Below are 24,980 nucleotides of genomic sequence, written 5' to 3'. Positions count from 1 at the left end.
ACGTTGGTGCACACCTCATTCTCTCTGCGCAGTACAACTTCCTCCCTAAAATGATCTGCCTTAAATGTCATCTCTGAGAGCCATCCCTGGCTTCCTCAGGCAGAATCAGTCCCTCCTGTGCTGGGACACCTCTTGACACTGGAAGTTCATACTACTGCATGCCGAGCACTGGGCTAACAGTTGGGGATGCAGCAGTGAGCAAGACAGACCAGGTCCTTGCTTCACAGTGGTTAAAGCAGAATATTTACATAAGTAAATAGGGAAGATAATGCTGGGCAAAGAATTTATCATTTGTTTTGTATCATCTTTTCATTTTTGTGGTGTAATATTATAAAAAAAAGAATCACTAATCTCTCAAAATATTAACAAATTTTTTAAAAAGTAACTTTTAACCTGCACCATTTCAGGAATATGCTTCCTGCATTTAAGTTTACATAGTGTAAAAAAGTATATTAAATTTGTGCTAAGTCGGTATGCAGAGCATATACTACGGTTAGTAACATAAGCACATATTCATTCTATTTGACCTGAGTGCTTAGCAAATATGCTTTGTCCGGGCACAAGGTTTATATTCCACGGTACTAAAAAGATTCCATTACAGTTCCTAAAATATCAAAGCATGAAATAAGGCTCACTAACGATCTGTCATGCCCACTTGTATACTTTAATCAGAAATTCAAACTTTAGGGCGCCTGGGTGGCTCAGTCAGTTGGGCGTCCGCCTTCGGCTCAGGTCATGATCCCAGGGTCCTGGGATGGAGCCCCACGTCGGACTCCCTGCTCCGTGGGAAGCCTGCTTCTCCCTCTCCCACTCCCCCTGCTTGTGTTTCCTCTCTCGCTGTGTCTCTCTCTGTAAATAAATAAATAAAATCTTAAAAAAAAAATTCAAACTTTAAGAGATGACGCCTTTATGATTTCACAGTTCCATCAAAGTTTGATGTCCTAAAATAACGGCCTTACTAATAGAGATTCATTCATTCACCAAATATCAAGAACCTATCATGTGGCAAGGTCATACAGGATCCTCACCCTCATAAATTTATATTCCAGTGTCTGGAAGAGCAGGTACGGGTCAGCATTTGGTGAAATGAATTAAAATAAATATTTGGATCTAGCTCTATCCTTTCATCAGCTCAGCCTACCAGTCGGCAAGTTTTCTTTTAAAAAAAGAAAGATTTTATTTATTTACTTATTTGAGACTCGAGATTTGAGAGTGTACTTGCGCACAAGGTGGGAAGGGCAGAAGAGGGAGAGGGAGTAGCAGACTCCCCCGCTGAGTAGGGAGCCTGACTAGGGCTCCATTCCAAGACCCTGGATCATGACCTAAGCTGAAGGCAGATACTTCACCGACTGAGCCACCCAGGCGCCTCCAGGAAGTTTTCTTGAACGCCATGATCCAGGTACCGTGCAAGGCAGCGCTAACTGAAGGGATAGAACATGCAATCAATTTAATGAGTTATGAACAGCACCTTTGAAGTGATACAGGCTAAAATCAAATAGAAAATATAAGAAAACATAACAGATATTCCTGGTAAATACTGTTTCACAAAATTTTTGCTTCACATATGCATGAGGGTACTAGATGGCAAATATAAAATGTTTTCTTACTGTGAATCCTGACCAAAGCATTCAAGTAACACTGGCTAGTGGGCTGAAAGTTCAAATTAAAGAATATTCTTTGCCAACATATTAATCAAAGCAGCGATTTTAGCACCAAAAGAGTTCAATAAAAACAAAGGCTTTTTTTGTTGTATTTTTTCTGTAACCCTAAGAAGCCATACTGGGCACCTAGTAGACCAATGGGAAATGTTACAGAAATAACGGAATGAATGCCTACTTTGTTGAAGATGCTACATGGGATGCAAACCAAGTAAGATCCAGCTCCTACTGTAACATCTACAAACTGAGGCTGGAAAAGAGTAAGAGAAAAATCCAAACAGAGCTAAAACCGGCACCAGAGGAAAAACAACAAGGAAGTTATCAGCACATCCAAATGAAGGCAGATAAGGAGGTGGTTGAAGTAGGAAGTGACCGGAACTGAGCTCTAAAAGATGGGGCTACTTCCATGGCTGATGATGGGCCTGGGGGTGGGTGAGTGAGGAGCTGCTGGACAACGAACAGTCCAAGGAATGCTACTGTGTTTCATTTGAATGATCTGTGAAGCGGAGTGAAGTTCAACTGCCCATGCCAAGCTGAGGGGTCTGTGCTCAATTCTTTGGGAAGCTACCGGGAAACGACTGAAAACTCCTGAGCAGGACAAGTGAAAACAGTCCATGTTGTAGTAGAAAAGCAATGCGGAGGCCTGGGACTCAGGAGGTCTGAGTTTTGGAACATTCGGAGGCTCTAACAAGCGTGACCTTGGACAAACCATTCATTCTCTGGCCCTCAGTTAAGATTACGACAAAGGAGAGCAGTTTGGCAAGCAGGGAGGACGCACCAAGCACCCAAGTAAGTACTTTCACCTACTGTGTCTTAACTCTCACAACTGGTAAGTGCTACTACTGCCGCCACTTTAAAAGTCGTAACTAAAGGGGGAGAGCTTCTCTCTCTGCACCCTAAGCAGGAGAAAGGAGGGGTCCTGGAGGGATCTGGGTCTTCAAAGGATACCTGGTGCTCTAGGGGTCCACCATGACCCCAGCAGGGGCCGAGCGGGAGACTGGAGAAGGTGACCGGTAGCGGGGGGAGACGCCTGAGACGGCGGGGGCTAGAGAAGTCAACTCGCGGAGAGGAAAACTTATTACTCCGCTCGGGGTCACCACGGAAAGTTCGCGAGTCCTTTCTGGACCACCGCCTCGCTGAGTGACCTTGGGCAAGTCACGTCCCCCTGCGGGGTACCGGTTTCCCGCCCGGAGGTCTGCAGGACCTGCCGGCAGCGTCTCTGCGGCGTCCCCCACAAGGCCTCCAGGCCCCGCCGTCCTCGGCGCCCCCTTTACCGGGGGAACCCCGGCCGCAGTCGCGAGAGCGCCTCCCCGCGGCGCCCGCCCAAAAGTCACGCGGCCCGCCGGTCGCTGGGCCTCTTACCCGGGCATGCACTGTCCCCATGGCTCCCTCTCCCGCCGCCGCCTCGCAGAGCTCCCCGGACCTGACCCCGGCTCGGCTGCGGAGGGCAGAGGGCGGGTCCGCGGGAGCGCAGCTGTCAGTCAGTGTAACACCCACAAGACCCCGGACGCGGCGCACGGGCGGCAGCCATGATGCCCCGCCCCCTGGCTCACGGTGCCTCCGCTCATTGGTCCTTAAGAACCCGTGATCCGGATGTTCGCACGGACGCCGGGAAGCCCCGTGGGCCGCGCAAACGCAGAGCGTCCAGTGATGTCCGCGCCCCTGCCGGCGCTTGGGGCGCGGCTCAGTGTGAGGGTCCTCTGGGAGCCGGTCCCCGGAGTCGCGCCCGGGAGAGAGCAGACGGTCGGTGGGTGCGCCAAGGCTTCACCCAGGGCCCTCCCTCTGCCCTCCTGGCGCCCCGGCCCGGCGGGTGCTGTGCGAGCCCCACGCCCCGGCGAAGCGCCAAGGCTCGCCCCCGGCCGCAGGGGCGGCACAGATCCGGGTTGGCACCTGCCGCCCTCCTGTTGGCCGCCCGGGTCCTAACAGTCGCGGAAGGCCCCGAGGGTTGGCCCCTCGTTGGTGAAGAGAAGGTGAGGGTCATACCACGTCACGGGATTGGAGTCAGAGCGAGTGTGACAACGCCGGCCACATCGCAGGGCCCTCGGTGGGCGGTGGGTCAATCAATGGCCATCGTCCACTGAGCTGCAGGCAGTAAGTAGTAGCGAGGGTGGTCCAAGGGATGGACTGGGGGCGGAGAACAAGACGGCCACGGGGCTTCATTTGGGTGGAGAAAACAGCCCCCCCCAAAAAAAACCCGTGTCACACGTTGTGACAAATGCAGTGAGAAACAGCTAAGGGATGGAATAAGAGGGGCTGCCAGCATTTTGTGTCCACTCCCTCCTGATAACAGAGCATCATTTCACCTCCTTTTCTACCCCCCCACCCCGCCCTCTCCCCGAGTTCCTGACACCCTTTTCCATTTAAATAGCACCCAAGCCTCCCGTGTCCCTGGGGTCCAAGTAGGCATCTGCCAGGGCCCTGTCCTTCCTTCACTGCGCCTCCTCCCTTGCAGCTTGACCTACCCATCTGCCCCTCCAGCTCCTGGGGTTCAGGAAACCTTCCCCTGACCACCAAAGTGAGTCTCGGTGTCTCACCACCCCCCAGCTCCACCTCAGATTTTAGGTGTGAAAACTTTGATGGAGATTTTCAAAGATAATCTAGCAGCAAATTTTAAGCACAAATCACACAAGCTGTGAATTCCTTCTGCCACTTCCCATTCCCTCATCCGTAAAACGGGGATGATAGCAGTTTCTAAGGCATGATGGTATACTGAAGATGTGACGAGATAAAGCATGGTGCCTGGCTCACTGTAAACACTGAATAAACTAGATCTTCCTGTATTTTCTCCTTTGTTATTCCCTCGAGTAAGCGTCTTCTCAAAGATAAGCCATGAGGTTGACCTGCAAATTGTAACAAGGGCCCTGAGCCAAATATGGGAGAGTCTGTTGGGTACAAGGCACTGGTGACGAGGTGACGGAAGACACATCAGAAACACAGCTTCATCCTCAAACACCATCTCTTGACAGTCAAAAGGCATATTAACGTATTAAAGGCTCTGAGAAGTCCTGCAGTACCTATACCTGTTTCACTTTCTTGAACTCATTGATTGGGTCAAGAGACTTGGGGTTTTGAGGCTCTTTGGCCCTCAGTGGTGTTCATCAGTAATTCTGGTGCTCCTCTTTTGGGCAAAAGGTAGGGTTGTATTTTCCCGCCCGCATCCACGTGACTTGCTTTGGTCAGCAGGCTGTAGGCAGAAGAGATACGTATGTCTGGATGACCACCTTAGAGCACCATATTCCTTTCTGCCTGTTGCCGCGATCAGTGACCCTCCAGATGGAAGGACAGTTTCAGGCTGGGCCAGCCAAGTCTGGTGGACAGATAGTATGAGAAATAAATATTCTGGGGGAGTCTTTGTTAAATACAACATAACCCAGCCTATCCTAACTGATCAAATCACCTAGTGAGACCTGCAAGGACACCAGCTTTTGAGAAAACTTGTCTTACACAGTGTGGATCTGGCCCCATCAGTAATAGAAATGGAGTTCAGTGACCACACTGGTTCCCTTCATAAAATCAAACCTCAGGCTCAGAGGTTGTAAGGAAGGGACACTGGGTCTTCCCACAGATGCCCATAGAGGTCACTCACCTCTTAGTTTGGGACACCCTGTGGCATGGGCTCTAGGGAGTGGGCTGGGGACAAGAGGCTAGATTCCAGAGGCCTTAAGTGGAGGTGGACACGGCAGGATGGGGGGGGGGGACCAGCTGGAGGGGGCAGGGTCAGACGGGGAGAAGGGGCTCAGTGAGTCCCTGGGTCCTGGCTCAGGCGACTTGGAAGTTGACAGATACAGGACAGCTCTGCATGGAAGGAGTTATGTTGAGGTGCTGAGTTATGCCAAGGAATATCCAGGTGGAGGTGGCTGGGTGGGCTCGCCCCTCACCTGAGCCAGAGACCGGGTCCTCAGAGTGAGCCCCCCGGCCCCCCCAGGAGCGCTGTGAACTCTTCAAGGCTGAGCCTTGGGGACAAGCCCAGCACTCAGGACAGTCTGGGGTCCCAGAGGAAGGAGAGGAACTCAAGGGGGTGGGGGGTTCTGGTCCAGCGTCCAGGACAGAGCATGTGGAGACCACCTGGCTGGTGGGGCCATAAACCTGGGGGGAGGGGGGCAGCATCTGAAGGAACCTATCTGGGAGGGAAGGAAAACAAAAGCGGGGCTCCTGAGAGAATGTAGAGACAATGGGAAATGTTTTCAAAGTCACGTTTATTATGAGTTACTTCCCAATGAAGGTAACATTTACCACAGAAATTTGAAAACCACATACAAGCACAGCAGATGGACTGTAATTACAGATAATGGCGTAATGACAACCACTGTCAGCACTGGGGTGTGTACGTTCTCCACCTTTCCTCTGTACACACACACACACACACACCCACAATTTCGGGTGTTTTTAAATAAGACGAGGCTCCCACTCTGCACCAAGTTTTGTTACCTGTTCACCAAATAAAGACTGTTGCTCCCTGGCATTAACTCGACCACACAGTTATTATTCCTGACAGTGGATTGTCTTCCAGAGCATAAATGCACCAGATAAAGGAGGAGTTTTGTTTGATATGGTGGTAGGAACTGAAGAATATTGTTGTGTGCTGATCAGCAACCTCAGCAGAGCTGGAGAGGTGTGGGGCTGGGGTGGCACTAACGCGCAGGTGGGGAATGGAGCCTTGGCCATTTCTAAAAGAACAGTATCCTTCTTTGTCTTTGCACACGTATTTTAAAAAAAAATTATAAAACACATGCTCTTTGTGGGGTGGAACCAATTCAAAAAGTAGTAAGAAAAGCAGTTGCATGTAATCCTATCAGCTGTTGACATAATTCCTTCTTTATGGTGATCAGAGAACTAGCGTACATATGGTCTATGCAGAAATATGGCGGTTACCGAAAATACGGCTGACGCGTGCTCCTAGCTGCTGACCCGTGCTGCGCTTCTGACAGAAGACAGCTGATCAGGGGACTTGAGAATCGGGGGCTCAGGGGAAGGGGTGAGGAAGGTGTGAGGTGGGTGTCAGGCCTGGTCTCCCCCACCCCTAGGCCAGCTCAGCAAGGAGCAGGGTCCTGCTCTGGGGCTTCAAGCGGCTGGGAGAGCCTGCCTCTCACCTGCTCTTGCCTCCTTTAGGAGGCGAGCGCTATCAGAACGGGAGCCTCAGTCCCCATGTCCCCGAGACACAGGGACCCAGCAAGGAGCCGCAAAGGCTGTGTGCTGGGCGGTGGCCCCATAGGCTCACCAGGAGCCTGCTTCCAGGAGTCCATAATCTCATGGCAGCTCAAGGGAACAGGCTCGCCTAGAGGCTGCCCCTAGAACCACATTTCTCTTTTTAAGGGTCTGTCCTTGTAAGGAAGTGCTGTGTCTGAACTTGCTGGTTCTTCAACTCCCAGCGTACTGACTCGGTACAGGTGAGAGATGCAGGTTGCTGTGCCAGTGTTGAGGATTTTGAGCTTATCACTGCTTCCTTTTGATTACACTCAAATGCATAAATAAGAAAAACAGCACAGTTCACCTGCAGTCACTTTACTCTGTGCTTGCCAACGAATCACACCTGGGGAGAAGGTAGGTCCCCGTCTCTTGCTTGTCTCCACTAAGGCTCTGGGAGTACAGAAGTGGGCAGGGGATGTTGAGACAAAAGGGGTGCAGGCCACAAGCCCTTCTGTTGTGCTGGGCTACTGCCTGGGCGCCCAGGATGCCTATCTGTGCACTGAATTCTATTTTTTCATCAGGCTTCTTAATACCTCCCTAAATTCACATACAATGCAACAGATAATAAGACTCCTTTATATTTTATACAAAACTCTTATCAAATATTTAAGCTAGGTCAAAAAAAGTGTTCCAAAAATGTAAATAACTGAGCATCTTTTAATGGCCCACGAGCGTCAGTGCCCTCGTCGGAGAAGGCTACCACCCCCTCCCACGCCACTGACCACTTCCTGTCTGGGGAAACAGGATCACGTTACTCTTCCTTCCAAACCCCAAGACTGCACAAAGGGCAGCCCAACCCCCAGCCATAAGTACCCCCACCCACCTCCAACCCATCACAACACAGGCTATTCTAGGAACATTGCACTGGGAGGGCGGCAAGACAGTTGGCAGTGGCCCCTCCATCCTGGGCTTCCTGGTGTCATTTCCCAGCCAACAAAGCTAACAGACCCAGATGCTTAAATGTTAGACTTCCTTAAGCTCTAGACCACCACATACACCAAAAGTAGCTTCCTAGCTTTTCCTAAAAACATTAGATTGCCTTTGGTTTCAGTAAACTATAAATTCAGCACAGAGGCAGGACCCCATGTGTCACAGACATCGGGGCATTGAATGCCAGTGCGGACGTAGCTACAGAGCGATCGGGAAGTACCTGCGAAAGAATGTCCGAAACTTGTCTCCTCATGAACGCTTCTGCACGAGGACTGGGAAAGGAGGAGTCCCTCCCAGCCCCAGCCCCCAAAAGCCAGGCCAGACAGGAGGACAGGTTTGCCGAGCAGCCTCAGCTCCGGCCCCTATTGGACAGCAGGGAAGGTAGCAGTGCCTTCATGTCCCTCGGGGAAGGCTGTTGGCCGCTTGCTGGTGTCTGGGATCTGAAACGAGTGAAGAATACTAACTCAGCCGCTTGGCCTGCTGCTCTGAGGTCTTCAGCCGCAGCAGGGATGGATGGATACCACCAGCCCACGCCAAGTGCACCTCTGGGCACTGCAGGGTGGTGGCGTCCAAAGCCACGGCGTCTTCCACCCTTCTTCCGTGCTGGGCTGATGTCACCAGCCTGGGGTTCTAAGCTGGTGGCCCTCCTGCCACCTGGACCCCTCCCACTGGACGTCCACAGGCACAACAGAGCCCATCAGCTTCCTCCACATAGACGAGCTCGCCCACTGGCCTGCACTATCATCCCCAGGCCACCTCCTTCTGACCAGCTGCCCCACTCCCTCTGAATGCAGGCAGACCCCAGGGCTTGCAACTGGCATCTCCTGGCCCTAGAGCCTACGAACACCTCAGTCCCACAGGTTCTAGTGAGACCAGGCCCTCCTCATCCTTGCCTGGACCCAGTGATGAGGGCCCCTTCCCACGGCCACTAGAATCATTGCCCAGTGCAAACCAGACCCTTCCGCTCCCCTACTTTGAACCCTTCCATGTCTGCCAATAGCACTGAGACCCCATCTCCTGAGTGCCCACCACATGGCCAGTAGCATGCCAGGGGCTCCCCAACGCCTCAAAAAAGCCCAGTGAAGAGAGAAAGAACACCCACACGGAACAGGTGAGACCGTCAAGGCCCACAATTTTCAGGATTAGACCCAACGCCTGTAGCTGCAACCAGGCCCTTCTCTCTCTGAATCTGTTTTCAGAATTCAGAAGCAGCAGCATCCCAGGGGCCACGGTAGCAACGAAGGATGCTGGGTTCCACCCCAGGCACCCCGCCCCCCAGACTGCGATTCAGCAAGTGTGGGGTAAGACGAGAATCTGCATAAATAGGCACCCCCCAACCCGCAGATGAAAGGTCCCTGCCAGACCCACACACCCACAGCCAAATCATTGACCTGGAGATGGGGAAGAGCTGTGTCATCACTTGAGAACACACACTCGAGGTGAGCCACTGCAGCCACCGGATGTCCTCAGGCATATCTGGAAGCCACATCACCAGTCTGCAGGAATAAAACCAGGAGACACACACATACACACTTATCTGCATGAGAACAAGCCAACACACACACACACACACACACACACACACACACACACACACACACACACACACACACACACAACCAAAAACTAAGCAAAAGGCAGGTATCTTAAAACAATGTCCTTTGTCCAGCTAAACCGCCAGACTTACATCTAACCCCAATCTGATCAGTCCCGGGAGGCGGATTAGGGACATGACACCAAAGACAAACCTCCCTAAAAGCCCTAAAGCAAAGTTAGGTCACTTGGGGCTCCGGAAAAGCTCGAGGGATACTCAAGGAAATAAAAGGGGAAGGGTTTCCAGGCTTCTCCTCTGTGGCAAGGTACCCTCTGAAGCTGATGCAGAGAATCTCATAGTCAAGGTAGCACCTCCCCCCACCAAGCCCTGTGGCACTGGGCCATGTGCCAGCCCAGCAGACTCCCCACCCCCCAACCCCCACCCCTGCACAAAAGGACCCATGTGGCAAGCTCTGTAAATGCCTGACCAGACCTCACCCCAGGGCAGGGGTGTCGGGAGCAGGCGGCTAATTCAATAAGAGCGAGGAGGGGATCTGGGCAGGAGAATGGAGCTGGATTCTGAAGGATGGTTTGGCCTCTAAAAGATGGACCAAAGGCCACGCTGACTGACTCACTAAAAAGACCGTAAACACCAACATAAATCTAAAGAGAGCAGAGGTTAAACAAATACCCAGGATTCAAGTGTGTGCCTCGTGTCCTCCCAACACCCCAGGAACAAAATCCCAAAATGAAAGTGTACAACTACTAAGAAGTGGCAAAAAGAGGTGGGCTGAGCGGGGTCCCTGTGAGGCACCTTTCAGGGTGCTCCTTATGGACCGTGGGCTCCGTCGCACTCTACAAGGAGCCAGGCCACCAGTCAAGGCCCTTACATGGACTCTCTCAATCTCCACCCAACCCCAGGAGGAAAGCACAAAGCCACATAAAACGCTCACCTCTGGACCACGGCGATGGCAGACTCCACGGGCAGTGTGCAAGGAAGCACCATGTATGACATTACCTTAATCGGTAAGAAGTTGCAAATCTTGCTCATGTATCCACGTTGGTTTTTAACTGCTTTACTCAGTGCTGAAAAATACAATGTGCAGGTAAAAACCAAACCACCTTCCTGTGGGGCTGCTTGGATTTTCTATGAAATACACAAATCCCGGGGCGCCTGGGCGGCTCAGATGGTTAAGCGTCCGCCTTCGGCTCAGGTCATGATCCCAGGGTCCTGGGATCGAGCCCCGCATCGGGCTCCTTGCTTAGCAAGGAGTCTGCTTCTCCCTCTGCCTGCCACTCCCCCTGCTTGTGCTCTCCCTCTCTCTCTCACTCTGGCAAATAAAGAAATAAAATCTTGAAAAAAGAAAGAAAGAAAGAAATACACAAATCCCGGCATCTGAAGAATCAGAAGCACTCACAAATGAGATCAAATGAGGAGTGTGCCCAGAACAGCCCTCAGATAGCCCGCAGGATACGGGGTTCTCAGTGAACCACCCTCGTTTAAATAACAACTGTTTTTGGAGGGCTACACAAACTTCTCGAATACCCCATCGACTTCTGAGCTTTTTCCCTGAACCTTCCGCTGGACTGTGTCTCCTTCTGCCCAGAGCCATCTGTCCTGTTAGCTCCCTTTTGTAATGACCTCCTGATGCCCCAAATCACATTTGCCCCAACAGCTGCTGGCTAGTGCAGTTAGCGCAACAGAGGTGCTAGTGCCCCGGGGCAAGGGATGACGTCCCGTGCGTCTCTGAATTTCTCCAAGTGCCCGAACGGAAGCTGGTAGGTGCACGCCTGTCCACCTAATAGTTGAGCACATGATAAAGTATATCACCACTCAACGGCGATTCAAAATTGCAGGTCTGGAGGCAGGGAGAAATCAGGGAAAGGGGGCTCCTCAAGAAAGAAGGCTTTGAGATGGGTGAACAGGCAGAGAGGGGTTCTGGAAGAACAGGCCCACCCCTGTGGCCCCCCCCACCCCCACTCCCCACCCCCATCATTCAGTGTGTGCGGTTCACTCAAAACAGGCTCAGCTGGAGTCTGCTCTCCTCTGGCCATGACCCCATGGGAAAGGAGACTGAGCACAGGCCTGTGCCAGGAGTGGGGGCCCCAACAGGTCTGCCCTCTTGCTCCGCCCCACCTCCCACATGAGGATTACCTTCCTCCACAGCACCTAGAGAAAAAGCCCTTTCAGTTTTTGTCTCTCTCTTTCTCTGTGTCACAGGAAAACCACCTCCTCTGTCAGCCCGCCCCCCTGCAGAGTCAGCACCTGCCGTGAGCTTGGGCGACAGTGTGTCCAAGATGCTCTCATCCCAGGGCAGGATGCTGAGACGCAGGTGGTCCAGCAGCTCGTCTCCCTTAGGCTTCATCCGCCCTGCAGCCGCCCTCGGGGGAGATTCCAGGCTCCTGTGTCCCCAGGTGAATTTAAGGATCTTCAACTCCTCGGAGGGTAAATTCAGGCATGGATGGGGCCTGTTGCAGATGCCTACCAAGGACATGGGAAGCCAACCACCAAGTGAATGTGGGCCTCAGGGGGTCGTTACTCACGCAGCAGCAGCCCACCCGCAGAATGACAGGAACCCAGTAGGCAAGCGCCCAGGAAGCTGCAGGCCTGTTATGGGCCAAGCAGGAGGTGGGAAGAAATGAGGGCGGGCGTTTGGGCTTGTGTAACAGAGAGAAACAAGTGTGGGGTTTTGAAGCCGGAGACACGTGAGTGTGGCTCTGGCTCGATCACTCACTCAGCTGTGTGCGCCCCACAGCCACAGGCGGATTTATGAAGGTGAAAGATAAGAATTACAACTGATTTATAATAACTGGGCCACCGGTGAGGCCCGTACTCCAGGCCCTGAGTTAGGAACTTCATAACAGTTACGACCATTTCCACTGGTCTCCGCTCCTCCACTTCAGCTGAGAAATCAGAAGCACAGAGAGGTTAAGAGACTCACCCAAAACCACACAAGCCAGTGAGTGGAAGAGCGGAATTCAACCCCAGGTCTGACATTAAAGGTGACACTCTGGGCGCCTGGGTGGCTCAGTTGGTTAAGCGACTGCCTTCGGCTCAGGTCGTGATCCTGGAGTCCCTGGATCGAGTCCCGCATCGGGCTCCCTGCTCGGCAGGGAGTCTGCTTCTCCCTCTGACCCTCCCCCCATCTCATGTGCTTTCTCTCTCATTCTCTCTCTCTCTCTCAAATAAATAAATAAAATCTTTAAAAAAAAAAAAAATAAAGGTGACACTCTTCCGCTGTGGGGCTTTGAAAGCAGCACTAGGTAAGGGAGTTTGGGCAGGCTCTGCCCTAGGTGCTGGGGCTCAGTAGCTGATACCCGTGAGTGGTTCCTGCTCTCACAGAATTGGCAAGCTGGGCTGAGCAGGTGCCCACGCTGCCCCCCTGGCTCCCCTCCTGCTCCCAACCTCTGGTTAAAAAGACCAGGGGCTGTTCCCAGATGCCTGTGCCTCGTTCCCCAGGTTAATCTTCACAGCACCCTTGAGTTCCGGACCCTGGCCAAGACTCCGGCTGCCTCCCTGGCCCCCGGGGAACGACCAGCATCCACACCGTGCCAGGGGCCTTCAAGGCCTCTGCTCCCATAGATCTTTCCCGCTTTGATCAGGCACCCTCCTCATCTTCCAGGACTGTGCCATCCCTTAGGAGTGTTTCCAAGAATCTCTTCCTGGAATCTACTCACTTAGATCTTTATAGACTCCAACCCAACACAGAGGCTGCCAATGCCAGTCTTTAGAATTACCAAGAATCCCCTCGATACAATTTAATCCACAATCCCCTTGCTGCAGGGTGGGCACAGAGGCTCAGGGAAGGAGATGGTTTGCCCAAAGTCATCTAAGTTAGGAAAGTCACTGTGTCACGTGAGTGCACCCCTAAGGGCTCTGCCGCTGTCCCGGATTCCCAGATTCCTTCCAAATTCCATTGCACTCCCAGCCCCGACGGCTCTGCAGGACTTCAGGCTCTGACATTAGCTTCCTCCTGCACAGCTGCCCCAGAAACGGCCCTGGGGCACTGCACCCCCTCCCAGCCCACACACAGCACACCAGCCTTCCCAAAGAATGCGTTCCCTTCCCTTCCCGAGAGCCCTGAGCCAGCGAGCAGGGCACGCCCGCCCCGGCTGTGGGAGCCAGAAGCCAGTACTTCATTCCTGAGTCTGACCCTTCCAGAATCTCTGGTTGGTCACCTGCGAGTCCTGTTCCCTCGGGCCCTTTGTACCGCCCTTACTGCCCTGGCCCTGGCTGACCCTCCAGCTGCCTCAGGGGTCCCCTGGAGACCACCATCTCACCCTCTCCCCATGCAGCCAAAGACCTCTGCTGACCTCCCTCACTCCTGCCTCAGTGGCCCTCAGTGGCTCTCTACCGTTACAGGACGCAGACCCCTGTCGTGTCCACCAGGCCCAGCCCTGCCCCCGCCCCCCGCTGCCCATCTCTCAGTGTCGCCTACCCCCGCCACTCCAGTTACATGTGCCTTCTTTCCCTCTTCCAGCCTTACTACGTGCTTTGTGGCCTGCAAGCCTCTCACTCATGTCGCCCACGCCTAGAACGCTCCCATTCACCTCAAAGTTACAACAAGGATTCACATCCTCCCGAAGCCCTACTTACCGCCCCCCCCCCCGCCCCTCCCCGCCGGGCCATGCAGATCCCTCCCGTGTGATCCCACGGTGTCCTGTAGCTTCCTATCAGGGCACTTGGCACACGCCGTCCTTCCACTTGCTTCTCCGCCCACCTGACCCGCAGGCTAAGCTCCCAAGGGGCAGAGACCACATCTGCCTCTTCCCTGTGGTATCCCTGGCACCGAACCAATGGCTCAGCACCTTGAAGGTGCACAAGCAACATTTTCCCAGTTGAAAAATACATGTATGTCCTTTTAACCACCACTCCTTGGCCTTGGCCAAAGACTAATTCAGAGAAGCAACAGGGAAACCAACTTTTAGTCTTAAAGACAATCCATCTAATACTGGCGAGAGCCCAACTCCCAGCGCCCAGACCCGCGGATGACCCAAAGGCAGGAACCTGCCCCAGAAAGGACAGCTGGGCTCATGGGTGTGACCCACACCTGGCCAGAGACAAGGATTCTGATTGTTCCACTTGGGGCTCAGGGCCAGAAACCCTGCTTAAACTCCCTCCCTTGTTAATCTAAGATTCAAAATAGTTCACACAGAAAAGAAGAACCAACAGGACTGCCTTCGCTGTTCGGACAGGGGATTACTGAGGGAGGAGAGAGCCGTGGGGCAGGGATACCCCGCGGCCGAGCCCCAGCTCTGTCCCTCGGTGGGGTCCCTGGCTCACCGCCATCTCCCCATTTGTAAAATGGGGCCAAGATTTCCTATCTCCCAGGGCGAATGAAGGGGCTGAGCAAGGTGCCAAGTGAAGACGCTGAGTGCTGAGTTTCTACCAAACACCAGCCTCCAGTGACCGCTAGCGAAAAGCTTGTTCAAAGGCTGTGTCTACCCTCACCTTGCCCGTACGTACCGTTCTCCTCCAAGAACCTCAAGGCGTCTAAGTACCCGCGAAGGCATATCTCGCCAAGCACCTGCAACAAATCAAGTAAGGTAACTGCAGTGCAGAGTCCAAGAGCAGAACCCTCCCTGTTTGGAACTGCTCCCATGGCCCAGCATGGCCACAGCAAGGCCGCACACAGGGCTCCATGCTCCTGAGAGACAGAAGTCCACTTCCACACGGGACTAGGCTCGAACGACACCCCCTCCGCAGAGACTTTGCTGGCAGCCCAGCGTGACAGGCACTGACTTCCCTAGGCTCCCTGGGTCCCCGGATGAGCCTCCACCCTCACAAATATGGGGGCCTGTTCTAGTTGTCACGGGACAATTAACAGCGGCCTCCTCCACTCGTCTGGATACAAACCACACATGCAAACCAATGCACAGCCTCCCCTCTCTCCTGGAGTACATGCTGTCGGGGTACAGCCTACACGCTGCCTTCCTTCTCCTGGAGAACCATTAGGGTACATGGTTCACACCTTTCCTTTTTATTAGGGAGATAAGACCTCCTACAACAACAATCAAGAAAGATTAAACCACCAAATGCAGTGTGGTTCTTGACCACACTTGCAAATACGAATCATCAGGATACCTCCAAAAAAAAAAAAAAATCGCACTGCCCAGGCTGCACCCCAACTACTTAAATCATAGCCCAGGGATGTGGGATCTGAGCTGCGGGGCTGTTTAAGTCTTCCCAGGTGATTCCAGTGGGCAGAGTGGGGCAGCCTTGAGCTGCCGGGACCAGAAACGCTTCTCTGAGGTCCTATTTGATGAGGGGGGTCTGTTCCTGTTTGTGGAAAGGACAATTGGGAGCTATCCTGGCAAACAGGGCAGCAAAGAAGAGCTGCACCCCCAGAACACACAGCCCCCAACTCACCTTGAGATCCGGAGGGAACAGTGCTCGCATTAGTAGGTAGGCATTCTCAGAGCAGAGGCGCAAACTGAGCTTGGTTAGGTCCACGTGAAGAAAGTTCGTCGACATGACTTTAGGGCAGATGTCATACTCCCCATAGAAGGGGGACACAGTGATGGTCGTTTTGGCATCAAAGAAGGGGACATTGTCACTTGCTCCTCCATCCATGTATCGCTTTTACGGGGAGGAAGAAAGGACATACTGTGAGAAGCTCTGGGCTAGTGTCTTCGGTGTTTTTCTGGATTATGGGTAGAGGCTTCTCAGAGCCGCAGGCTGATATTGTGGGAAGACAAGGTTCCAGAACTATTCTTTCAACAAAGCTTTACTGAGCATTTCTATGCCAGGCCAGGCTCTGGGCTGGCACTCAAGTGTGCTATATACTGTTGTGTAGTTCGTGCACTGCACAAAAAGTACCTGGCAAAGAGGCAGACAGAGGCTGGAGCCCAGCCCATAGTTCGCTGGCCAAGTCCGAAGCCCAGGTGGGTACCTATAGGTGTGCCCGTGTAATCTGCACAAAAGGGGCCGTATAAAGCAGGCGCTCTGTGTGCACGGGGGACAGAGTATGATATAGACCCTGCCCTCAAAGAGACAGAAGGTCATGAGTTCAATTCCAGACCTCCCTTGCTGCTTGGAAAATCAGAACCAGCACCTGGAGGAGCTTTGGAGGCTTAAATGGCAGTGAACCTGGAACCAGGGCAGCCTTCGGAAAACCTCCGCTGAATCCACAACCTAGTGGCATTTGGGATCAGCTACCGTAAGCATCAGGCTCCCTATATCCATACCCTTTGACAACCTTAGGCTGGCACAAGCAGGGTTGGGTACAATTTGGACAAAGTCTTGGACCGCTCAAAGCAATGTCTAGAATGATTCCCAAATCCGAGCCCGTCCCAGCCCAGCTGTCGGTGCCCACAGAGAAAGGCCTTCAAGTATCACAGCCAGTCCTTCCCGAGACCTAAAGCAAGTCCCGAGAAGAACCACCCATGCTCAGCCACGCCTTAGCTATCCAGAGAGTCTTGCCTTGAGTCCAAAAGATGATCAGGCATGTACACAGTGGTATTTTCAAAATCGTAGCCACACAATTTCCACGGAAGATGAAAGGAAGCCTCAGAAAAGTCCCTGGCAGAAAGGGACATGGATCAGAATGTCGGGAACCTTAGGGAACCCTAAGGGAGGAAGCAGGCTGACTGTTTCTCACTCAAGGGAGAGTCTCAAGTCTGATGCACCTTGTCACATGGACTTTTCCCTTCCATTCCAAATTTCCCTATAGTAACGTTCTGAGTTTGCTTGGTGGAATCAAGAAGGAGCTGTTCTGATTCTCCGCGGGTTTCACTGGAGTGTACTGAACGCGCGACCGCCGCCCCCCCCGGGAGGGGGGGCTGGGGCAGCCTGGGTGAGGTGGGCAAGATGGTAGAAACAGCCCCCACTTTCTGAAGACTCCCCCGTGCCAGGCCCTATGCCAAGCACCTCAAGGCCCTGGCTCGTGCGAGCCTCACGACACCTCTACGACCCTACACTATGACGAACCCTTGTTTTGCAAAGAGATCTCAGAGAGGTTAAGAAATATGTCCAAAGCAGTCCAGCTAACGTATGTCGGAGGAGGGATTCGGTCCTGGTCTGTCTGCCAGGCAGAGGCCGTGGGCATCTGGGGTGACCCCTGCACTGCTCCGGACCTGTTTTCTCATCCAGAAGCAGGGACAATGTGTCTGTCGCGGGGCTGCTCCTGGGCGCGAGTGAGGCTCTCAGTGTGACATGCCTCTGCCTTTGCCCCACCGCACGAGGACGCCACCACCCTGGGACATTCAGACGTCGTGTCCTCTCTCTCCAGACAGGATGTCTTAGCTTGGCACTACTGATGTTTAGGAACAGGTCATTCTTTGTGGAGAGGGCCGGCCCGCGCCCTGCAGGGTGTCAGCAGCACCCCGGGCCTCGACACACAAGGCGCCAGGAACACTCCCCCAGTTGTGGCAACCCAAACTGTCTCCAAACACTGTCCCAGGGTAGGGGAAGGGGGGGCGGGCAGCAGAATCACCCCGAGGGTGATCACCATGGCCCTAGAAGGAGTCTGCCAGTGGCCCAGCATCGCCCGGCATCTAGTCCAAAGCCGGCAGAACACACACTACAACCTGGGTCTCTCCATTCCAGGCGGGGCTCAGCAATCGGCCACAACACATATTTGTGGGATGGAACCAAATTGAAGCCCTGTCAGTAGCTTCTGCCCAAAGCCATGGGCCAAAAAGGACAAAGGCAGACCCAGACAGGCTGCAAACTCTCAAGCGCTGAAAATAAAGCTCTACCCTAAGCAAGGAACGGACTCGTAAGCACCTTGGAGTTTAACCAGGCCAGCAGGACCTATCTGGGGTGCTCAGGTGAAGATTAAGTGAATCAGCTTACCTTCTAGATAGCGAGTTAATTAATTCTACATAAAAGTGGCCATGCTGCCCAGGCGGCCTAGAAGGGGGCTAGCTGGGGAGCCTCCATCTGAAAGGCCAAGAGGCAAAAGGCTCTGCATTTGGGGACAGGCCCCCTGTGGCTGGTGCCCTGCGGGTATGGGCTGGGCAGACAATTTAAAAACAGACTCACCACGCCTCTGAAGGAAGGAGGGATTATGCCGCAGAAGAAAGGGATGAAGCTGGAACAGAGCAAGGCCTACAAAGACAGAAAGACGTGAGACCAGAGGCCCGAGCAGCCTGCCTTCTGACCTCCTGGGGGCCTGCATTAAGCCCTCTCCAGGTGAACAGAGCAACAGGCCTAAGATGCTCTTTGCAAAGGGGGTGGGTTAATAAACAAGCTGAACGAATGACAAACCAAACTGCATACTTGTATTTCAGGCCTAAGTAAAAGCTCCTAATGACACCGTGGACATCAACTTCCTGTCCCTCTCCCCACAAGAGCTGTACTGGGCCCTTGCAGACGCCACCCAGAGGACCCAGAGTCGCTGACTGACTGGGAAGACACCAGAGCAGGGCTTTGCAAAAAATTGACTGAATCGCCCGGAGGGCTGGCCAACCACAGACTCCATGGCCCACCCCAGGATTCTGATGCAGCAGGCTGGTGGGGCCCGAGAGCCTGGAAGCCGGCGAAGTTTCTGGATGCTGCTGATGCTGTGGGTCCTGGCCGGGGGTGGGGGGCGGGGGAGGCAGGAAGCAAGACCGGCCCACTGAGAAAACCTACTCCTGCGGGAATGGACCAGTGCTGGCTATCTAGAAAAAGCTTTTGGAAACAAGCTTAAATAGAGGTGGACCGTGGCTGCTGAGATGCTCCTGGTTATATGTGCCAGGAATATATACTGTGGGAGGAGGGGCACATATGGACAGGGTCTCTGGAGGAGGGGATCAGGAGCCAAGTCTTGAAGGACGGGGAGGTAGTATTTGAAACTGAAACCAACCAGGGCCGTTCCAGGACATACACTGGCTATAGACCACCGACCACCGGATGTACACCGAGTGGTGCAGGAAGCAAACCAGCATCTGGGCAGCCAGGGTCTTTTGCATCTTAAGAAATGACGCAGGTGGCCTACGGCAGCCCTCTCTGTGTTGCTTCCAAAAGGAAATAGCTTTTCTTACTTGACAAGGCCCAAATAAGCAAACTGCTTACGTCCACAACTTCATCTTTGGACTGAAAATCAGACACCAGCACGTTTTCCCCATCGGACACCCTGGTGAGCGAAATGCACATTTTGCCAGAGATGAGCCTGTGGATGTTGTCTGGGAGGTGTCGCTGAAGACTTTTTTGGATGTGCCTGCCCAAGTTGAAGGAGGGGTGGAGGGTGCCAATGTTCCGGCTCCTGGCGCTCTGGACAATGTCCACAAGGATCTGCATGAGGAGGTCTGGAGGGCAGGAGACAAACACACAAAGGACTGTGCTACCCCGGAGATGGAAGTGCTCTGTGGCAAGACCAGACACCAGGTGGCAAGGAAGTGGCCAGCCTTCTTCCAGGCCGGCACTGATACAGAAGTCACGCAAGGCCATGGGTCCCTTCAAATGCGGCCATTCCCATTTGAGGTGTGTAAATGGCACACTGGAATTCAAAGGCTTCATAAAAAATAAAATAAAATAAAATAAAATAAAATAAAATATCTCCTTAATCATGTTTTATATAGATTAGATGTGAAAATGATAATGTTCCGGCTGTACTGGGATCAACGAAATTAATTTCACTTGTGTCTTTCACTTTTTTCAGTGTGGCTACTGAGAAATATTAAATGACATACACAGCTACACTGTATTTCTCCTGGACAGCGCTGCTCTGGGTCCCACCCCAAGAAGGAGCCTCCCGAGGTGCCCAGGGGCGCTCTCTCTCCCCTCCATCCTCCAAAGCCAGAAGCGGAAATGCCTCAGCATCAGAGCTTTAGCACAAAGGACCTAACACTGCAGGAAGCAGAGACTCAGTGCAGCCTGGGGCCCAAGGGCAAGTCCACCTCCTACTAGCCAAGCGACCTCAGAAAGTCACTTCACTGCCCCTCGCCATCTTAGACTGTGCATTTTCAACTTTGGGGACAGAAGGGATTAGATTCACTACCATCTGTAAGGTCCTCAACCCAGAGACGGCTTCTAATCAAGAACTAGACTTACCCTTAAGCCTCTGACACCAGAATTACCACTGTCTACTGGGCATGGGCCACATTTATGCCCCATCAAGCCTCACTCACAGACCTGGACCCCGTCCGGCTGATCTACATTGCCCTGACATGCAAGACCACCAGTCTCAGCCTGAGACCGAGCCCGTCACAAATCCTGAGATGCAGAAGGACAGCCATAAGCCAGCCTGTCTTGGAAGACCACTGACCTCAACTCAACTCTCCCTGTGCGTGTGGCCCTACTGAGCCGGGGCAGAAGGGGCAAAGTTGCAGACAGTTGGCTCGTTCTGCCAGGCTTTTCTGCTGAGTACTTGGCTTGGAAGCACTCGCAGGAACTCTTTCCAAGTTGTGGCCCTAGGAAATGCTCCTCAGTGGTCCCCAAATGAGACAGAAGTTTAAAGCAGGGCTCCTGGAATTTGGGGAGTGGCTCCTGACAAAACCTCCAGACCCCACTTTCCAAGGACCTCGTGGTCCCCAAGCCTTCCCCTGCCCTACAGGGTACAGACCCGGGGGCACCTGTCCTCTGCCAGTTAGGAACCCTGTCTATACTGGAGTCAGTGCAGGTTACCTTGACATACAAGGCCTGTCTTTTATCTCTGCCAAAGCCCAGAGTGTGCAGATGGGCCATGGCCAGTCTAATCCTCCCTGAGGCCACATCTCCTGCCCTTTGCTCTCCTCCCAGCAATGGAAAAGCCAGCCAGGGCCTCTCTCCTAATCCCCACCTCCCAGCCAGCCCAGGGTCTGCTCACCGATCCTATCCAATCCTAACCAATCGCAGGGCTGCACCTACTGGCAGGGGACTCCAGGCCACACAGGAACAAAAGTCACTCCCTGCTGGTGGAGTCCAACATATCAGTCCCCAGGGAAGAGCAGAGTAAATTGCTAAGGAAGCTGAACAGGAGTTGATGAGGAGCACTCTCTTCCTGTCTGGGGATCTTTGGGTGCCAACATCTCCAGCTGCCACTTGTCCCAGGTCCTAACCTCCTGGCTCAGAACCCCAGGCCACACCCCTGTTTGGGCCGTCTTGGTACAAGCCCCATATCGTCCCCTCCCACCACCACCCACATAGATGTTTAATTTGCACAAGATTCAAATGCACAGGACCTCATTTCCAAGGGCACTGAGCAGGGTGGGGGTGGGCGGTAGGATGGTATAGGGGATGTCCAGAGATCCACTCCAGCCCCTAGGAAGCGTCTAGTAGCCCCTCCAAGCCCCCATCCCCCAACATTCCCCCACCCCACCATGGCCCTTCGACTCCAAACCAGTAGGCCTGCCCAGGAGGACTCCGAAGAGTTGCCCTCCCCCGGAAAGGCTATCCAGCTCCCCACCTCCCCCGGGTTGGGGGGCCGGGCGTGTCTCCAATCCCTGTAGTCGCCAGAGGGAAGACAGCGCCCGCCCAGGGACACAGGCCAATGCCCCCCTCCTGGTCCGACCCAGGGCAGATCGCCCAGCGCCTCGAGAGCTGATGGCAGGGACCTCAGGGACCAGCTCCACCCTGCGTCCCCCGGGTCCTGCTCCCTCCTCCGCGTTGCTCCGTTTGAGCTCACTCTCGGTCCCGGGGCGAGGGGCTTTCTGCAAGCCCAGGCGCCAGAGCCCGGTTGGAGTGCGGATACGCTCGGGGTTCCCACACCCAGAAGAGCCAAGCCCAGGCGCACCCCCCTCCCAGGCTGGCGACAGAGAACCCCCGGCGCCGGGCGAGAGGACGCGGCGGAGGTAGCATCTGTCTGGGGACGGGCCCCCCCGGGGACGCACCCCGCGGTGTCCGTTGTCCCATCCCAGCTCCGCGCGACGCCCCGGCGGCGGCCCCGGACGTACCCAGGGAGATCCCGGAGAGAAAGACGACGGCGTGCAGCGCCCCGGCCGAGGAGCCGAACAGCATGCGCGCGTCGCGGATGAGGTGCGGGGCGTGCTCGCTCAGGCAGCGGGTCGCCCCGATGTGGTAGAAGCCCAGGAAGCCGCATCCCGAGAAGGACAGGCTCCATCCGCGCTCGGGGTCGTACATGGCGGCGGCACGGCGAAGGGTCTTGGTTCCGGGGCTCGCGGAGGGAGTCGGCCGCGCCCCGGCGCTCGCGGGGGGCCCGCGTCCGGGTCGGGATCTGGGGACCGCCCCGCACCGCTCGCCGCCCGAGCGCGCCTCCGCCCGGCCTGCGCGCCGCCGCTCAGGCACTCCCTGCGTGACGTCAGCCGGCAGCCCCGCCCCCTCGGGCCAGGCCGACGAGCCGCCGGCCCGCCCAATGGGCACCGTGTTCGGGGCGCCCCCCGCCCCCCCCCGCCGCCGCCACCTCCATCGCCGCGGGGTGCTGCGAGGGGCCTGGGGCCCAGGGCGGAGGAGGGAAGAGGACCTTGCCCCCAGGTGGGAGTTGGAGAGCAATTGTCCATCCCCCCCCCCCCCCCCCCCCGACAGACAGCTCCCTTTCGGTTCCTTGTCATCCCTTGAGTCAGGGAGAAGTGAAGGTTGCCCTTTTAGGTTCTTAATATCCTTTGACACTATCCTTTCCCTTTTCATACAGGACAGCAAAACCTTAAGCAGGCACCAGAATCTAAATAGAATTGATGGCTTTGCTTGATTTTCCTGCAGTTTTCTGTAAGATGGCTTCAACTTGTGGCAGGTGGTAAAGATAGTGACATGAAGTTTCCATTTCAAAGTTTCACTTATAAGTAAAAATTGGGAATAACTGGTGTGGGGTTGGGGGCGGTGCAGGAACGTAGGAGTCTGGCAGGCTGGGGCTTAAATCATGGCTGGAGCCCTTAGGAAGGTGAAGTGCCTAAGTTGTCCCTTGGCCTGTGTGCACCACACAGAGCATTTCCACGGCAGCCTGGGCAAGGAGGTTGGGTGTCTGTCCAGAGTTACACAGCCAGAAATCTGGGTCTCCTGGGCCACCCTACTTCCTGTTGATGTGGACAGAGATACCCCCTCCCCCTTCCACAAAGGCCAGGGTGGGGGGAGTGCAGGGAGTGTGGGCTTTGGAATCAGGCCCCCCCCCTTTCTGTGCCTCAGGGTCCTCATTTGAAAATGATAGAGTTGCAGTCAGGATTCAAAATGTCACCTGTGCGGCACCTGGACACATGGGTTGTGCCTGACGTCCCCACCCGCAAAGCTTCCCAAGTCCGAGGCATCCCCCTGCTGTTGCTGAGCCTGTGCCTACAGGGATGGATGGGAAACTGGGAACAGGGCAGAGAATTGCCCAGTATGCTCATATCCAGCTGGGGTCAGACAAGGTGATGCCCCACCTTCTTGTTTCAGTTCCCCTGCTGTAAACAAGTATCCTTCTTGTGATCTGCTGATTGATTTCACATTGTTGTGCTCTTTGTTGGTGATATTGCTATTTAAAATGGCCCTATGGGGGCGCCTGGGTGGCTCAGTTGGCTAAGCGACTGCCTTCGGCTCAGGTCATGATCCCGGAGTCCCGGGATCGAGTCCCGCATCGGGCTCCCGGCTCAGCAGGGAGCCTGCTTCTCCCTCTGACCTTCTCCCCTCTCATGCTGTTTCTCTCTCTCTCTCTCTCTCTCTCTCTCAAATAAATAAATAAAATCTTTTAAAAAAAATAAAATAAAATGGCCCAGCTCAGGTCATGATCCCAGGGTCCTGGGATCGAGTCCCATGTCGGGCTCCTTGCTCAGCAGAGAGCCTGCTTCTCCCTCTCCCTCTGCCTGCCGCTCCCCCTGCTTGTGCTCGCTCACTCTTGCTCTCTCTTTCTGTCAAATAAATAAATAAATAAATAAATAAATAAATAAATAAATAAAATCTTTTAAAAAATAAAATGGCCCCACGCATAGTACTGAAGGGCTATCTGGTGTTCTGAAGTGCAAGAAGGCTGTGCCCACCTTACAGAGAAAATACCGGTGTTAGATATGCATTATCCAGGCACAGTGCTGGTGGCCGTGGGTTCAGTGTGAATGAGTCACCAAGATATATTGAGGAAGGTGTTTTTAAACAGAAAACACACCTAGCTGAAGGTTATGTATTGATCGGTGGACAAAAGTGCTGTGACACGAGGCACACGGGAGCTTCACCCCGTATTTCCAATAGGAACAACGATTCAGAGGTCACTCGTTGAGCATGATAAGCATAATTCTCAGTGATACAACCACATGAATAATGAGGACCGACTCTATGTCCCCTGACTTCCATGAAGGGGAGCAGGTACGTTCTGTGGGCTCCAGAGTTTCTCTCCCCCGTAGCACCCGAAGCACAGGGTTGCCTGCCCTGGGTGTGTTTGCTCAGTCCACTCAACGCCTCCCTGCAAAGCTGGGTAACATAAGGGCAGGCATCCTTCACCCAGATACCAATCTGGAGACTGAGCCTGAGGGAGGCCTTGGCTTCTCCACCAGCGCAGGTGCCCTGATGCTTGCGTTGTCTTCCCCTCAGCACCCCTGGCTTGCTTCGGACCCTTCTGCCTCCACACTCATGCTTGACGTTTCCTAACCACCGATGGCCAAGTTAGGCTACTCTGACCAGGGCTGTGTCAGCCTCCTGTCACCTCTCAGCCCCCGCCCTGGGCTCAATCTCCCAGCTCTGGCTGTAATTCACTCTTTTTCTCTTTTTCCTCCCCTTCCTTCTCCTTCTTCTTCTTTGTAATAAAATATACAGAACATAAAATTCACCATTTCAATAATTTTTAAATGTACAGTTCAGTGGCACTACTAAGGGCATTCACCATGTGTGTCACCAATCACTGACATCCATTT

General features: G+C 54.0%; 2 protein-coding genes and 1 long non-coding RNA gene across 6 annotated transcripts in view; 1 reads left to right on the top strand and 2 right to left on the bottom strand.

Annotated features, from left to right (window-relative positions):
- The window catches only part of SAMM50 (SAMM50 sorting and assembly machinery component), a 34,496-nt gene extending 31,301 nt beyond the window's left edge, over window positions 1–3,195 (bottom strand). The window contains exon 1 of the mRNA XM_028115509.1: window positions 3,021–3,195. Coding sequence (XP_027971310.1) covers window positions 3,021–3,041 — 21 coding nt within the window. The 5' untranslated portion in view covers window positions 3,042–3,195. The remainder of the gene's footprint in view (window positions 1–3,020) is intronic.
- Window positions 3,196–3,294: 99 nt separating this feature from the next.
- On the top strand, window positions 3,295–12,458 carry LOC114218480 (uncharacterized). Its single transcript, XR_003611204.2, has 3 exons — window positions 3,295–3,749; window positions 10,230–10,334; window positions 11,530–12,458. It is a non-coding gene; the product is annotated as an uncharacterized LOC114218480 (long non-coding RNA).
- Window positions 5,838–22,397, bottom strand: PNPLA3 (patatin like domain 3, 1-acylglycerol-3-phosphate O-acyltransferase). Of its 4 annotated transcripts, none has more exons than XM_028115630.2 (9): window positions 22,107–22,397; window positions 19,309–19,541; window positions 18,295–18,360; window positions 15,679–15,888; window positions 14,761–14,836; window positions 11,575–11,790; window positions 10,262–10,394; window positions 9,167–9,271; window positions 5,838–8,215 (listed from the first exon to the last, which is right to left on the bottom strand). In XM_028115630.2, the coding sequence occupies exons 1-9, from the start codon at window positions 22,291–22,293 to the stop codon at window positions 8,125–8,127; spliced, it is 1,317 nt and encodes a 438-aa protein (XP_027971431.1). In that variant the 5' UTR covers window positions 22,294–22,397; the 3' UTR covers window positions 5,838–8,124. The 4 variants fall into 4 exon arrangements, with proteins under 4 accessions (XP_027971431.1, XP_027971432.1, XP_087881528.1 ...); XM_028115631.2 differs by having other exon boundaries at window positions 14,776–14,836; XM_088025402.1 differs by lacking the exon at window positions 11,575–11,790 and having other exon boundaries at window positions 14,776–14,836.
- Between the last annotated feature and the right edge of the window lie 2,583 nt (window positions 22,398–24,980).

The sequence above is a fragment of the Eumetopias jubatus genome, unplaced genomic scaffold (genome assembly GCF_037043125.1).
Source record: "Eumetopias jubatus isolate StellerSeaLion01/CBP00866 unplaced genomic scaffold, mEumJub1_p1.0 scaffold_8, whole genome shotgun sequence".
Taxonomy (NCBI): Eukaryota; Metazoa; Chordata; class Mammalia; order Carnivora; family Otariidae; genus Eumetopias; species Eumetopias jubatus.
The sequence above is the reverse complement of the archived record's forward strand: the minus strand, read 5'-3'. Positions and strand labels throughout refer to the sequence as shown.